Source organism: Ammospiza caudacuta, chromosome 8 (assembly GCF_027887145.1).
Source record: "Ammospiza caudacuta isolate bAmmCau1 chromosome 8, bAmmCau1.pri, whole genome shotgun sequence".
Taxonomy (NCBI): domain Eukaryota; kingdom Metazoa; phylum Chordata; class Aves; order Passeriformes; family Passerellidae; genus Ammospiza; species Ammospiza caudacuta.
The window spans coordinates 36,183,310-36,200,311 of NC_080600.1; the positions used below are offsets into that span (position 1 = coordinate 36,183,310).

Genomic DNA, 17,002 nt, shown 5'->3' on the forward strand with positions numbered 1-17,002 from the left:
TAGACAGGATACAAAAGCTGCCCAAGGCACCACTGGCACTGCAATAACTCACAGCATTTGTAGGAAATCATAAAAACCTCTAGCCTCAGGTTTAAGCACTGAAAATAAGGTGATTTTCCCCCTTTAAATAACATGATTAAAACCTATAAATATTTTTATTTAGTAAAACACAGTCATATTAAATGCTTGTATTTAGGTTTAAATTTTAGATGATTATAAAGGAAGATAGTGAAGATCTATGGTAAGAACATTTTTTGTTAGAAACTTTTCTATTTTTTAGAAAATGGGAATTTTAATTTTGAAAATCTGTGGCAGTTTCTTTGTTACAGCTCAAGCATACTAATTTTTACACAATGTAAATGATTACCCAAGCACATAGCACTTATGGCTTGGGATGAAGAAGCTGATAACATAGCCCCATGTAGCTCTTACCTGTGCAGCTGTCTTCCTCTTGGGGACTCTTCAGTGCTTAAGAAATAACTGTGTCCAAAAGAGAAAAAAGTTAAAATTCAGTTAGGTTAACTGTTTGATTTGGGCAGTGTTTAGAGAAGTGAGAAACACCATAAGTAATATTTTTAAAAATTAAAATTTCACAAATCTCCATGAAGATAAAACACTTATATACAAACCCAGGTTCCAAGATTAAATTTAAATCCAATACACAGATTAGTTATTTCAGAAGCTATACAATTTCCTGTTAAAACCGTGATGAAAACAGGATTTCATGATTTTAATTCCTGTGATGCCCAGGAGCTCCAGTAGCAACCAGGACACCTCTCTGCATACTAAAAACACAGAAGAGAAAGTTTCTGCTTCACTCCAAGAGTTTGCAATATAAACCCAAATAGCAGATAAAGGTCACAATGAAATTATGTCATATATTACAATAAGTCTTATGAGACCTGAGAGCCCTTTTGAGTTGTAAACCAACTTTTTCTTCTATCTGCTTTGCATAGGTGGAAAGAGACTTTGTAAGAACCCCAAGACAAGCCCTTGGTGTTTCCCTGATGAGATCCCCACAAAGGTTCTGCTTGACAGGCAGAAGGAGGCCAAGGCAGTCCCTCAAGTGGCTGAGACAGCCCGTGTGACAACTTTCACCTCTCTGCAGCCTGACTGCATCCAGACCTCATTTCTACCCCTGGGCCTTGCAGAAGCACCAGGAAATTCTCTACGGATATATTTTCAAAACCCATAGAAAGACTTGCAAAAAAAAGGTTTTCTCCAGTACCAGAGGAAAAGATGAGACTTCTTGCAGCCTCAAAAAAGTTCTTGTTGAAATATCATTTATTTTAAAGCAAATGAGAAGTAAATATGCTTGTGCATTTTTTGCCATGGACAGATAGAAGTGAAAATTAAACGAGATCCACTGAAGTCAGGTGAAGCCTTCAGACATTTTGTGTTAGTTCTAAACTCCTCCCCAAAAGCATCAAATATGCATTTTATCCACTCTCTCACTAAGATGAGCTGTGGAAAGAGTTCTCTGTGGGTGAGAATCAGAAGCTCTGATAATCTCTACAAATAATTTGAATTTATGAAGTTGGATCAGATCCCCAAAACTCATGCAGTAAAGGTGTGATGTTTTATCAAGTACTAAAAATTTATTATGACTTCTTATCTGGATTCCAGGAAAGAAATTACCAAAATGCTATTACTGCTGCACTGTGTGTTGATTCCTTCTATTCTGAAAAATATGGAGTCAAGTGATATTACACTGTGATTCTCTCCCTCTGCATAAAAAAGCATTTAGGAAAAGAATGGCAGATCAATTGTCTTAAAACTGCACCTTATGTACTCAGGTGTGTCAAAGTTATGGTAATGTTCTGAAATTAAAGAAATATTGCTGTTTAATTTTGAGTTTAATGGATTCAACTTTAATACTTGAATATTTTTATTAAAAAAGGGAACAGTACTTACATCTTTTGAGTATTTTCATCATATGCCAGGATTTTGATAACTTCCCAGTTTCCCGATGTCAGGTGCCTCACACTGATTTGTTCACTTTTAGTCTGTTGAGAGATGGGAAAACATTAACTTTCACCTTGCTACATTCTTCTTTGCCTGGCAGGATTGCCTGCACATATTACTGATTACAGCTTTTTAAACTTTAATATGCAACATAACATCTTTAAACCACAAACCTAATAAACTTTTTGACAGACCTGAACTTCACTTATCCTTTCCCTCCTGTCTCTAAGCCTTTTAAAGTCATTAAAATAATCTTGGTTTTCAGCACAATTTTTCTTTCAGCTGCTCCCATGTCAATAAGTAATAGAAGCCAGGAAGCAATGCAAGTAAAAACAACCCTTTTGCTGGAAGTTGCAGCAAACTCTTCATCAGACACAAGTTAAAAAAAAAAAAACCTAAGTGAGAAGCTTATCTGAGTGCAAAAGGTAAAATCATGGCTCAGGCTATTGAAGATTAAAACTTAAACTTTCACAGTTTGGACATACTTTTTGGGGATCTTTCTACATTAGGGTTATTATGCTTGGCATGGATATACATATTCTTAGTTTTCAAATTAAAGACAAAATTTATAAAGAAAAGAGATATCTCAGAGGTGATACTCAGAGGTTACAAGGCCTACAAAAAGTCATAAAAGCAAAAAGGTTGGCCTTTTTTTTAATCCATGTACTTCTGACCCGTGCCCTGAGCAGGCATCAACAGCAGCAATAACTAAAAAGAAGCAAATGCACAAAGATAGCCTATGGGACACGTTGGGAGCTGGCAAGGCAGAACCAAGCCCCTTGGAACTGATTTGTTTCCTAACAGATTCACGAGGAAAGAATGATAGAAACTCTATGACAAGCCTTGCAAGTACCAAATGAAATCAGGAGATTGTGCTAGGTGCTGTACATCTGTTTATGATGAGGGCTCCCTGTTCAGGAAGATTCTGATATTCAGTGTTGCCTCCAGGAATTATTAAAATACATATTAGTGATTTATTGTAAGTGACTATTTCTTCTTTAGAGAGAGAGAAGCTGCAACTACTGAAATAGATATTTAAATATTAAGATCGCAGAATCTAACAAGAAAGAGCAATAAAAAGCGTAGCCAAGCGTTAATAAACATGGCTATTTTTCAAGGTTACAGCCATAATACATAATTTATGAAGCTTGAAGAAAGTTATCCCCTTGATCCATTAAAGTTACTTTATAATTCTTATTTTGTGGTTGAAAAAAAAGAGATTTTCTAGAGTTGCAAAGCTCCATGAAAGAAATGTCTAGATACATAAGACATGATTCAATCCCATTTTGAGATTAGTTTCTTTTCAATATTTCATAAGTTACTAAAAGCATTTGAAAACAATAAACCACATATCCAGCCCTCTCCATTCATACAGTAAATAATCTATGACAAGACAGTAACCTTTCAGACAGTAACTCCTCCCTGAATAAAGATTTAATTAGATGTCTCTGCTAACGTGCTTTGTGTCATTGACACATGCTTTTCTGAAGTGCAGTCAAAGACATGCAGCCTGAAAAACATCACAATTTGTTGTAAGATTGAGAAATCAGCCTCGGTGATTAAATCAAAGCAAGCCATTAAAATTTCCTTCTTTATCCCTGCAAGTCCACATTGGCTCTGTTTTAACTTTCCTGCACATGAAAGCTGATTTCTGTCACTGGGCTGATATCCCCACTGAGGGGCACCAGAGCAGGAATGAGAATCCCAGTGCCAGATTCCAGAGTTACCCTTTTGCACCCCAGAAATGCTGTGAACATCTGGGCACTGGTGATCTGCTGACTGCTTTAAATTCTGCAGGGCACCTGCTGTGCTGCTGTGGCTCTCACAAGGTGTGACAAACATCTAATGTGACAAAGGGCTTTATGTGCAACGCTTAATATACTTTTTATGCCTCTATGTTTGCTTTAGAAATAATGGGCAATCAGATTAATGCAGTGTGTAAAACACATCATATAAACATGTTTCCTGCCCTTTACTGCTCTGTATCGGCCCCATTACCACGCAGAATGTTGCTTACTGATGAATAATGGCTGATATCACGTGGGATATCACATTTCCTTTTTCTCAGGAGCAGCTACATGCTTAAAGCCAAATTTGTCATTGGTGATGCCATTTAGATTTGTTTATTCATGTTGATGGCAGGCAAAATAGAAGTATTTTCTAGTTTTGGAGCTGTGCAGTACTCAGGGCTTTAATTCTGCCTAAAAGGAACAGAATACTAAATTCTGAAACATAAGCTTGACTTTAAACATTATTCTGCTGGAATTAAAGGTGTTTAAAAGTAGGCATGTATTATCTTACTGAATAGGAGTGGGCTTGATCTTTGCTTAAACATTTTCCTGAATTAGAATCAAGTTTCCTGGACTTTTCAGTAGCAAGAAATGTCAGAGCCTACAAGGTTAAGGCAAACTTGATCGTATCTGCAACATCCTTGGGAATGTTGCAAGTGAACTTTCAGATCCAGATCACTATTATTTCATGTATTTTAAAGCTACTTATTCAAACTGTGAAAGATACCAAAATAAGGCTTGACTGATGTGCTGGTTTTGCATTGGAGCCACCCACAGAAATGATTTTTTCTGTGAGGAGCTGCTGAGAGCTTCCTCTGTGCCTAGCAAAACTAGTTGTTTGCTAGCTTTGAGAATAAGCATGCTAACAAGACAATTAAAAACCAGATTCACCTCTGTGAGATTCACAATTTAAAACAAACAAACGCTGGGAATTCTCTCATTTCCTTCCAGCCTGGAAACAGGTAACAAGGCCAGCCCTGCTTTCTTTCAGTTACTGTTAATAATGTTTTGAGCTTGATTTGCCTTCCTCCTAATCCTATCTCACAGCAGGAAATGAGGAAGTATATTCTAGTGGGTGCACTGGCATTTGGCCAGTGCTAAACCCACCACAACTGACTAAATGGTTTTGCTCAGGTGTGAATTTTTACGTGATTATTATATTAATAATATACACCTTTACCAGTCTGTCATCTGAGTTACTGTTTCCTTTAGGAAATAGAATTTGACATGGCTGTGATCCCTTTTATCTTCACTGACTCTTTCTTGATATATTTACTCTGGTGAATGAGTACCTTTGTTCTTGTTTCTTCAGGTTAAACTGTCATTAGAGTTCTTTTGTTCTTGTTCTGTCTGCAGTGCACTGTGAAAATATTTCAGACTTAATAATGTTCATACCAGAACACTGTCATGAAGGCAGATAACAAGAGCTGCCTGGCACAAATCTGCTATTTTGATGTTTGGGTACCTTGGTAATCCCTTCTATGTCATATGGCTCTGCTAAAGCACCTGGATTAATGCTCTGATGATTTAAATAGATGCCTTGGAGTGTTCCGTTCCAGGGCATAATTTCCTTTATTAGTTCATCACAACTTCATACTGGTGACCTTCAAAGTCACACTGCAAATTTATCTTCTTTCAGATTCTTCTTTGGAAAAAGTAATGACCCTGGGAAATGGAAGCCACTGAAAAATGTTGCAAAGGGTAATAAAAGAGCTCTAACTTTCACAAAAGTTTTAAGTTTGGGTATTGCCTCCCTTTACTGTTCTGTAAGAGCAGATTCTAAATAGGCGTTTAAAATTATTTGTTATTTAAAAGAATGCATGTATAGTGTATTTAGAGAAGGTAAAATTAGTTTTTATTCTGGAAGAAGTTATAAATACATTCCACTGTGCTGACAGGCAAGCTGGACAGGACAAATGACCATGACACAAGTGTTCTGATTAAACTGAATTTCAGTTAAAAGTCCTAGACAAGCAGTAGGATATCATAAACAGCCTGACCAGAGCCTTACCTGCACAATGAACATGGCTATGTGGTGGAACTCACCACGGCCACCCTGCTTCACTGGCACTGTCATGAAGAATTTACTGCCATCCTTGGAGAAAACAGGTTCCTCGTTCTGTAAGTGTAACATTGTGTTAGTCTGGCACACCTCTCGTTACATTTCTTAACAAAAGATCAGCCTCAATTTTTTTGTCTACTTGGTTTTGCTGTGCTCAGAAGTCAGTTGGAGAAGACATTCTTAGGTTTTAAGTATATTCTGTTAAGTTTAACAAAAACGTGGTGGCTAAAGCTGAATATGGTTCAGGCAATGTGCAATTCTGTCCTAAAGGGTGTTTAGAATATTACAGCCCTTGCAGAACTCTCCCTCACAATAACCTCTGGTAGTTACCTCCGGTAATCTCATTCCTAATACAGGGAGACTTTCCAGGACAGTGTCCCTTACAGACATACAAATAAAGACAGAGATAACTCCTACTGCTGAGGAGGAGAAGAAAAGTTTCAATGGTTTGGACTCACTGAGTACATGTTTAACACCCACTGATTTTGATAAAGTTGTGTGGAAAAAATAAGCACATTGAATTGATATTCTGAATCAGGGTTTTACCACAAACTGTAGCCTGATGTGATACCATCTCTCCCTGTCTAGCTTTGCCCAGAAGTATGAAAGGAAATGGCTTGCTATAAAAGCATTGGGGTTTTTTTGTTAAAATGATTTCTCATTTGCACATTGCAAAATGAAGCCTGAAATGTAGTTTAAATGGAATGTGTTTCATCCAGTTATTGGACAGTTCTTCTGAAGCTATGAAAGTGGAATAATTGGCTGACATATTAGTTAAACATATTGTTCTGGGTATGAATTTAGAAATACTTTACTTTCTCATTCCAGTTATAGCCCATATGACCTCTAATCTTTGAACTCCTGCTTTAATTTGGTGAGATCATTTTTAAATCAGAAACAAATCACAGTAAGTAGGACATGCCTGGAATGAGATTCATCTGGTCTGTCTTCCACCACCCCAGACTTGGGTAGTTAATCAGCTGTTCATCTAAATGCTTACTGAACTGAATCCAGACAGGCCAGAAACTGAAGGGAATATTGCCTCCAAAACCCTCAGAGGTGTCTCAGGATTTTATTAGCTTATAAAATAACACACAGTGAAATAAAAATGACAATGAAGCAATTATGCATTATACACCCAGAAACAGCATTTCTACTGTACCTGTTTAGGGAGCCACAGGTCTGACTGCATTTCATATTTCTAAAAGAAAAAAAAAAAGAAAAAATTGGTTTTATGGAATAGCTAGAGATAAAAAATATTTCCCATATTCAGCAAAAGGTCTCTAGGTATTTAATGGGGTTTTTTTCTACTGTGTTACAATCTTCTCATCTCTTTGCTGGCACTTGCATTGAAACAAATGATAATTTAATTACAAAGTCAGCTGCTTTATTCAGATTTTTGGTAGAACATCACAGGGGAAACTAAGAATCCCATTTCAGTCCTTTCTGATTAGCTATCAAGAAGCTTTTCATAGGCAGTTCTATTTGTTTTTTACCTCTAGGCATCATCAGACAACTGGATATTTTAGGTCCTTCATCAACACTGGGCAAACAGCCAGAATCAAATTCAAATTGTGAGACCTTTTCAAATCACAATCCTGTGCCTTAATGGCTTGTAGTGTGGCATTAGTGATGAGAAAAAAAATAAAAAACAAATTATTTTTTTTATTGTTCATATTCATGTTTCACATGATGTCATTTGAAAAAAAAAAGCCCAAACCAACAAAACAACCAAATATCATACACACATTATTAAAAAAAAATATAATACACATTAACTGTTGCAAATTGTGATAGTCACAGGGAAGTAATGAAAATTTAGTAGCTATAGAAGAATCTGTACATATATGGCCTGAAAAATGAAAATCTGTAGCTATTGCAGCAGTTGGTTTTATACATTTCTTTTTGAAACTGAGGACATGTGCAACATCCTAGAGAGAAAATAGGTTTACAGCTGAAATCAAATGGTGTGATACAATGTTAAATTCTCACAATATTTAGCCTTTCCTCATCCATTGATGATTTCAAGAGCATCACCTTATCCCAGAGGGTGCAATATAGGAACCCTGCAGGAGGAGCCAGGCCTGGGCTGTGCTCACAACAGTGAGAGTGCATCACTATCCTTCCTCAGCCCCCTAAAAATGTCCTTTGCTGCACTGTGAGCATTCTGGAGTGGGACTTCTCAGTCTGTGTCTCTTACATTATGTCCTGGATTACAGCTCCCTGGGTACCCACTTCCCACAAATCCAATTGACCTTGGAGCACATAAATGTTTCCCTCTCAGAAGCAGCTGCAGTGGTTCAGGACCAACTTTCTTAATAAAAAGACAGAAGGCTCACAGGAACCAAATCTCAATGGTCACAATCTTAATCCATACTTTGGGGATTCATTCACAGTTTCTGAGTGAGGAAAAACACCCCGTAGTAGTCAGCAGAAGAAGAAGATGAGCTTGGAAATAATCTCTGACACTTCAATATGACTGACTTCAGCAGCAGACACTGATGGGAGCCTTTTGACTCAGAGGCCAACATTAATCACTCATAACCATTTGAACTGCCAAATCATACCCTCTGCTTTGGAGCATCTGTTGGTACAGATAGCAGCATGTACAGAAAATATTTATACTTTTAGCTGGTTCTGGGAAGAGATTGTGACTCAGAATGGGAAAGCAGCCAAATGCATTCAAGATGCAAGATTGACTGAGAAAATGGGGAGATGTAATGCAGGAGTGTCAGAAGTCAAAGTCTGGGTCCAGGGATGGAATGTGCCTGGATTCAAAGAGAAAAATGTATTTCAGTTTGGCTTACATTCAAAAATGAAATATCCTTGTTGCCTTTCAAATTTTTTTTTCTAAAGTTATTTAATTCTGTGATCAAATTTGAAGGAGTTATAAGAATTTTACACTTTTTCCTTAAGTGTATGGAAGCTGTGAGAGATAGATCTAAAACTCTGCAGGGGGAGAGAGGAGAAAGCAGTCAGCTGAAAATATCTGTCAGAGGACAAGCTTGTCACTGCTCTAGCTATATCCCAAGTACACGATGTTCAGCAACTGCAGCTTCCAATGAAGCTAATGAATGAACAAAGCTTAGTAATTCTGAAAATGTCACTCAAAGTTGCTAACTGCATGAACTCATTTCACCACATTTGGAATTTTCTCACATCCATTTCCTCCCTGTTGACTAATTATATTCAGCTTGCAACTACTGCATCTGCAAACTGATTTCCAAATATCTTTTTCTGAATATGAAAACAAAATACAGAAGAAACCTTGAAAAGAGACCTTGGGGGAAAAAAAACAAAACAAAACAAAACACAAAAACTAAACAACTTACCCTGGTACAAGCTCCAGTTGTGGTTTCACAAACTGTAAGGATGGAGATATTCTGAGCTCTGTTTAACCATCTCACCACAGCCTTGGTGTTGCTTATCCATTTCACCATGGTGATATAATATTCCCTAAGCAAAACATTTGAGAACACAATGTTCAGATCATTGGTATTTCAGATTAGACTTCAGGAAAAAAACCCCCATATATACAGTTCATTTTAATGCTGAATTTGTACTGCCTGACTAAAGGATGGAGAAAATAACCCCAAATGTCCAGCATCTGTGTTCCTACAAGTGGGATGGCTCAGTCCTTCAATGTGATGTTCCCCTGGGAAATTTTTGCATATACACACAAACTTTACCAACTGTGAGACATATGCTTGCAAATACACATGAACTGTGTACTTTCTAGGCAGCTCAGAAACAAGCACTGAATTCCAACAGAAGCCACTATTTTCCTACAACAAATAACTTCAGATGACCCACATTTTTGCAAAATAATCCAATCTTACTGCCAGAGAAAAAAAGAAATTCTATAATATTAGAGTTCAGCTAGAGCCCACTTTATAAAATTATAAAGTAATAAGTATTTTATAACAGGACTTCTGGATAAAAGGGAGGTCCCTCTCACTGACAATGTGTTTCTGTTTTAACAAACAACTCATAATATCAGCCAAATTGTCTGTCCCTCAACACCCCTGGGTGAGCACATGGTCTTCCCTTGGGCTGGTGCTATGGAGGATTTGCCTTCTTCCTCCCAAGATCCTGCTGGGCTGTCTGGCTGGGGATGTTAAGAGAAGACCTGCTGCACTCTGTCATCCCTGCCCAGCTATTTCCTTCCCTTCTCCCCTGCTGGCAGCTCTCACAGTCCAGCTGAGTTATGTGCTGGAGTGGAGTCAGCTTGTCTGCAAAAAACTCAGACCCCCTTTCAAACAAGGGGCTTAGCTTGAATATAATTAGGCTTTTAATCTATTACTGATAGGGGTCTCATTACTCTTTGACAACAGGCTTTTAATTATACATCCAAAAGGCTCCTTGCTAGCTCAGAGCACCAAAGCTGCACTCAGGAGAGGCAGGAGACAGGAGAGCAGTGCAGCTTCACTCACACTGGTGCTGTGTTTGCAGAACACACCTGAGCCAGCCAGCATGCAGATTCCTTAGGCTTTCACATCTGACTTCTAGTAAAACAGGTATCTCCACATCTGGATACCAGAAGGATAAATAGAAATGGGGACTTCAAGTGTATTCTGAGTCTAATATTTAATTTTTTTTTTTTTTTTTTTTATTTTTTTTTTTTTTTTTGCTTTAACAGATGTTTAGTCTTACTGAGAGGCAAAAATGTATGCAGAGGTTAAACAAGATCTACCATGACACCAGGTGACACAAGCAAGACAGCAATCAGTTTGTGTCCCCAAGCTTCTCAGGCTTTATTGTACACACCTCCAGCTTCCTCACAACCCCACTTGCAAGAGGAAAAACTAATTGCATTCTGGGCAAAGGACTGAAGCAAAATATTAAAGATGTTTTTCACTGAAGAAAACATAACTGTACACATGAAATGGAAGCACCAAGGGGGAAACAGTAATTGCTTGAAATACAACCATGTGTCTGAAGGAAGACTGTCAGTCTTTGTGACATTAACAGTGCAGAGCAGGTGGTAAATTTTTCTACAGAATGAAACTTTAAGGAGTAACATTTACAAGTGTTATCCTATCTTTATATCAGAATAGCCTGAACAGGACTTTGGAAATATTACCAAGCACCTTTATAGGATCTCTAAAAGAAGAAAATTAATTTTTCATCGAATTTATTCATTGAATTTTTCATTGCATTTATTCAATCTTACATCATGTTCCCAGATGCCCTAAAAATCAGGGAAACAGTTTTATGTCTTCAAAGGTCCTACACCAGACACAATTTGGGAAAAGTTGAGAATCTGAATGTTACTTTTTTTGGTTAACTAACAGAACCTCTTTCCCCTTCTCTTTACCCCTCTCTTCCCATTTCTGTGGTTTCTCTGTGCAGCAGTGAATCTCTCCATAACAGCAGATGGGTATGACCTGTATAAATACTTCTAAAAATAGTTTAATAAATAACCCATAAATATTTCTAAAAAGGTTTCTGTCCTTAAAACTATATGTGATGAACCATTTGATTTAATTCTGAAATACTCCCATGACCTATTTACTGATAACTCCATAATGAAAGGGTTAGAAACACACTGCATAAAATGACTTCTAAAGGTAGCTGCTATGTTTACTAAAAAAAGCTAATACTTTGGAAAAAAAAAATCCCAAAACTCCCAGTCATTGAAAACTTCAAAGATTTTCACTCTAGAAAAGCCTGTTAAAAGCACATTGTTCATATCTCTATATATATTGATGTATGGACATATATGGATTGATGACCAGTGTGAAGACTGTTACTGAAATCCTGAGTCAAATTCACAATATATAGTAAAAATACAAACAAATATACAATTTTTCTAAGTTTTACTGCATGAAAATTGTACCTTAATAGTTAAAATGAAGAAGAAACTAACTTTTTTTTTCCCCAGATTTAAATAGATTTGCTCATTCTCATGCACTAGCAAGCCAGAATTTTCATCAAATCAACAACAACAATATCTTTATCAAGAACTGGCAAAGATGCTCCAGAGATTTGGCTTCAGCTTCAAGAAGACAAAGAAAGTTTTAAGATACTAACATTAATATTTGAGTCTACTATTACTTTCCATCTGCTGAGGATGCAGAATGAATCTGAAAATCCTGAAGTGAAACCATAACATCTGAACAACATTTTCAAGATTATCTTTATCTTGGGGATCTTTTCTTACACATTGCTTTTTTGGTTTACTTCTTTGCTCCTTCTGACACTTAAAGTTCAACTTTAATGTCATCAAGGTGAGTGAAGATGCTGATCTTGATGGCAAGAAATCTCTTTCAGATTTACAGCACTGTTTAAATGAATGAAGGGTTAGCAAGCAGCAGCAGATTTTATTATGTTTTTCAGTAGTGGCCCATCAATAGACAGAAAATAATTCAAAATGTTCAACTCATTCAATATAATTTCTCTTACTAACACAATCAGTAAGCATTTCAGTTGACACTAATAACTGCAAGGCATAATTCACTATTAAATTATTCCTGCAATAAATTAGAGTACTTCAATTTATGTAGAAGAGAGCTACACCAGCCTAAGATTGTTTGTATCAGTTGTGAATAAGTGGCCACTGTTAACATCCTGATTGTTTTGTGAACAATTACCATAAAATATTTCACCAAGAAATTATATACCTTGACTTGAAGCTGTCAGGTGGCATCAGTTCCAGGGTATGTGCTGGTCCATACAGATTAACTACAAACAGCTTTACTGTGGGGTTTGTTTGACCTGCCTTTGGAAAAGAAAAAAAAAAATAGAAGTTTTAGAGGCACTGAATCAGTGACAGCTAAGCAGACTCAGTTGTTAAAATAATTCAGTATCTTTAAATAATGAAAAGTTATTAAAGCTCAAGTATCTTAAATCTGAAAAATTAATTTCATAGCCATATGAATCACACAGATATGAAGTATTGAGTGATTCTTCCACCACCCTTTACTGATGGAACACCTTCCTGTGCAGAGCAAGTGACCAGCACTAGAATTGGCTTTGCCCACTTCAGGGCAGTCAGCTACCAAAACACAGCCAGTTCCTAAATCTGCAGGTAAATGCAGCCTCCAGCTAAGCCCTTTTCAGATGCTGTTGTTCCTTCTGAAAAGCTGCACTACCTCAGTCTTGGATAGCATTCCTCTTCTCTCACCTCTCTTTTTCTTTACCATTTTCCCTCAGTCTTCCTTCCCTTGGTTGCTGAGCTGAAAAATCTCAATTTCTGGTCTGTACCAGGAGCCAGCTGCTTTGGCAAGCCAGCTCCCAGGGAAACAAAATTATTCTTGTGGCTAAAGCGGAATAACATGGCAGATAGATACCCACTGGGAAGAGTCTGATAAATCCTGAGGGTCTACAGGGAGGTGGGAATCATCCTTCACCTGTAACATGGCTTGTTGATAAGGGATGCTCCTGAGATGAAGGGAAAGCAATGGAAATAGGACGAGAGGCTCTGGAGGCCTGCAAGGATGTGCTACTGCTCCCACATCCCCAAGTTTCAGTTTCATGTCACAGGAATTACACTATATAACACCCTCAGGACACAAAACATGAAGTGTGTTCCTCAGTGGGGCTGAGCCCTGTTTAATACTGGAAGGAAAAGGTAAAAACCACTGATTCAACAGATTTACTATTGTATATGACAAAGTTGTATACTTGGCTCTTCACAGGCTGAAATACACCCCCAAATTCCTGTTAGAAATTCCTGTTTGGGCTTATCTCAAAATAAAGTCCAAATGCTGTATCCACTCATTTCTGAGTGGTATAGAGGACAAGAAAGTGGCATTTGTGTGTTTATAACACTGCCACAAAAAAAAACCAACTTCTTTTTAAAATAATACAGTCTATGTGTATGACATGTACACAGACACAGATAAGCATGTTCCAGTGCTCACAAAAAACATGTGTGTTTCATTTTATTTTTTAATCCTACCTATAATTTTCTCTGATGGTTGCACTCTATAATAAAGGCCAAATCTTTTTTGTAATCTCTGTTCCTACACCACCAGCTTCATTACCAATTAATGATGTTTAACGAGGAACTAAATTTGTATTAAATGGAGACATTAAATAAAGATAATGTTTCTTCATTAACGAGATTACTGAATTAGTATTGTGTATCACTTTTATGCTGAATTGCTAATGAAATAATATTACTCCTTGCTCATTTCCAAAGCTGACTAAAAAAATACTCTATTTTATTCTTTGCTCTGTCACTCAAGGCATTTTGCCAATGCAACTAATATAAACTATCCCTAAAATTACTATTGTTTATTGTTTCAGAGTATTATTTCATACCACAAATATATTCTATTTATATAATGTATGTTATTGCTTCATAGCACTGGTACAGCCTAACTGTTCAGCCATCAAGAATAAAGTTTCCTCACCCAAAGGCAGTAGCAGGAATAGCAAGGTAACAGAATATTTTGTAAAGCTCTCAATAAATTTGCCATGAAATGCCAGAGGAGAACCATATAGGTGGACCTGTCAGAAAGGAACCCAGACACTTTTAAACTGTGCAAGGGCTGGATAAACTGATCAGCTGTATGATCAAAACAGCAGATCTGGAGGCACCTCACCAGAAAATCCCCAGAAAATGAGAAGTGATTTCAGTCATTACTCCTATTGGGCTATTCTTTCACTTTCCAAAACAAACCTAAAAAACCTTCTCTAAATCTTCTAAAACACTGACAGTTCTAATTTTTTTCCCCTTTTTGATGGCCATGAAAATATGTTACTGTGGCTTCTCTTATTCAATGCCAGTCTGTCACATTTATTAACAACAGCACAATCTACTGAGATCTCTGTATCTGTGAAGGAACTTGCCCTGAGCTCTGCACACAATGTCTGACTCCAGAGCAGCTGGGGCTGGATCTTTTTCCTATACAGTCCTTCAAATGCTTTACTCTTCTCTCTGAGGTGCTGGATTGATTTTACCAAGCCAAGTATCAGTGATGAAATTACTTAAATTAATTTCTCTGCTGTCCCCTCACGCAATAGTTTATTTTCAGGTAATCTACTGAAAAAAAATAGTATTTCCTCAAAATCATCATGAACAAAACCAGCCTCTGTTACTGTCTGGAAACGCTCTTTCCACATGGCTGAATATTATCAGTGACCTCAGAAAAGGAGGTGGGGGGTGCATTCCCACTTATCTTACCTTAGGGTATGGATACTGCTTTCCCTTTGGATACAGACCTCCTGTGAACCTGGGAATGACCACGTTGGGCACCAGAGAGTCATTGATGGTCAGGAAGGCCAGTCTTTCCCCATCTGGAGACCACCAGTGGGCAATGTGGGAGTGGAGAAGTTCCTCTGCAAAACCAGATTTGCTTAGAGTCCTTAAAAAAATTCACACACAGTGTCCAGCTTGTTCAGCTGGCACCAAGCTGTTCTCCCTGTGCCAACTTGAAATGTGTCTGTTGCAATTTCAGTAATTTCACATCATCCTGCCTTGAATGGTTGGATAACAAGGAACATTGAAGGAGCATTTTCCTCAAATGCATACTCCCACTAACATCAATAAATCATCTTAATGTGAAAGATTATTGTTACTGACATATGCTTAGCTCTATTGCATTCCAGTACGTGTGTTTACTTAAAATTTTAAATAATTTAAAATAATTTGGGGGTTTGGGGTATTTTTTGTGATTGCCAATTTTTTTTCTTCTCCTCTTAATACAGAATTTCAGAATATCTGATTTCTCTGAGTTGTGGCACCTGATAACATACAGATATTCACACAGTCATATTTATGTAATCATTTTTGGAGAGCAATATTATGATTTTCTTGTCTCAGTGTAGTGGACAGCTTTAATTCTTAGGAAGTTCTGTTCTTCTGGAGCAAAACTTTCTGAAAATCTGAACCAAAAATTTTTCTTAATCCAAATTTTATTTGCTTTCCAAATGAATCCAATTCTCCAAGAATGTCACTCAATGTTTTCTTACATTTATTGTCAGTGTATACCACAGTCAAAAGGAACAAATCAGAAGCAACCACAGGCACAGAACCCAAACTCCTGGAATCCCAGCAGCTCCTGAGCAATTTTGAATTCTCCCTGTACAAGTCTTCTGCTTCCACTTATAAAAACACTCTGAATTTTCATTATGTATTTGATATGTTAGCCTGCTTAGTAAGGATTTTTTATTTAAATCTGAAGAATTTGGCTGGAAAACGAATTGAGAATAGTGTACCAGGGGAAAAGGCCCAACTGCATACCTAATTGGAGAGCCTACCTTACAAAACTACTTAAACTGTCAATAGAGACTCTCCAAGTTGCTAATTGGATTCTGAGGGTTCTGAAGCAGCTTAATGGGTTGAATTATCTAAGTTTAGGTGAAATGAAGCTGGGATCTATATTTAAAGTCATATATTCTGGGTCATGCTTCTCTCCCTGGCTGGATAACTAAAACCTTTTACACAGGAGAAGAGCAGAGAACGAATGGTGAATATCAGATAGCAGAAAACCACAATTATGTTTGCTTTAAAATGTTACTGTTTGCATTTACACAAGGTTATTCACACAAAGAAAAGCTATTCCCAAATGCTTTGTAAGGTAAAATGCTAGTAACAATCTCATGAAAAGACAAAAGAAAACAAATGAGGTCAAAGGAGGAAGAGTGCTCAATTCAACTGAAAATCTCTCAACTGCACCTGGAAAATATTCAGCCTGCTCAGCTTGTGATGCTGTTAAAATCTGCTGAAAGTGGAGCAGTGCTCCAGGTTAATGGGAAAGGAGCAGTGTGCTCCTGTGCCAGCACTCACTGGGCTTCTCCAGCATGGGCAGTCTCACCCTGACTTCCATGGTGTTCAGAGCTGAGAAGGGCTCACTGCCTGCCTGCAGATTAAACGACTTGGAAAATAACGAGCAAAGAAGGATTCTTCACTAAAAGAAGGCTTTAGGACATGATTCAAGAGGAAGGCTTTGGGATCATCTCCCACAGCACCTCAGAAACTTTCTAGTCCCAAATGAGAGAACTTTTGCCTCTCCTGGTTGTCACTCTTATTAATTTCTTATTAACTTATTATTAACTCTTATTAACTTCACTTTGTTTTAGCAAAACTTGATATGTTACATCAACTTTGATGAGTTATATTTGTTTAAATTCTTCAACCTGCATGCTGTCATGTAAGATTTTAAGATTCTTAAGTACATATAAAATTATATTCCATTTAAAAAATGTTCTTTTTTTTTTTTAATGCTGCCACATT

At 37.2% G+C, this 17,002-nt stretch overlaps 1 protein-coding gene across 3 annotated transcripts in view; it reads right to left on the reverse strand.

Annotated features, from left to right (window-relative positions):
* Positions 1 to 17,002, reverse strand: part of DPP10 (dipeptidyl peptidase like 10) — a 245,255-nt gene that overhangs the window by 23,843 nt on the left and 204,410 nt on the right. For all 3 annotated transcript variants that reach the window (XM_058809979.1, XM_058809978.1, XM_058809977.1), the window contains 7 exons: positions 14,951 to 15,105; positions 12,441 to 12,538; positions 9,150 to 9,273; positions 6,980 to 7,018; positions 5,767 to 5,874; positions 1,915 to 2,006; positions 433 to 480 (listed from right to left, as the gene is read on the reverse strand). In XM_058809979.1, the coding sequence (XP_058665962.1) occupies positions 433 to 480; positions 1,915 to 2,006; positions 5,767 to 5,874; positions 6,980 to 7,018; positions 9,150 to 9,273; positions 12,441 to 12,538; positions 14,951 to 15,105 (664 nt within the window). The remainder of the gene's footprint in view (positions 1 to 432; positions 481 to 1,914; positions 2,007 to 5,766; positions 5,875 to 6,979; positions 7,019 to 9,149; positions 9,274 to 12,440; positions 12,539 to 14,950; positions 15,106 to 17,002) is intronic.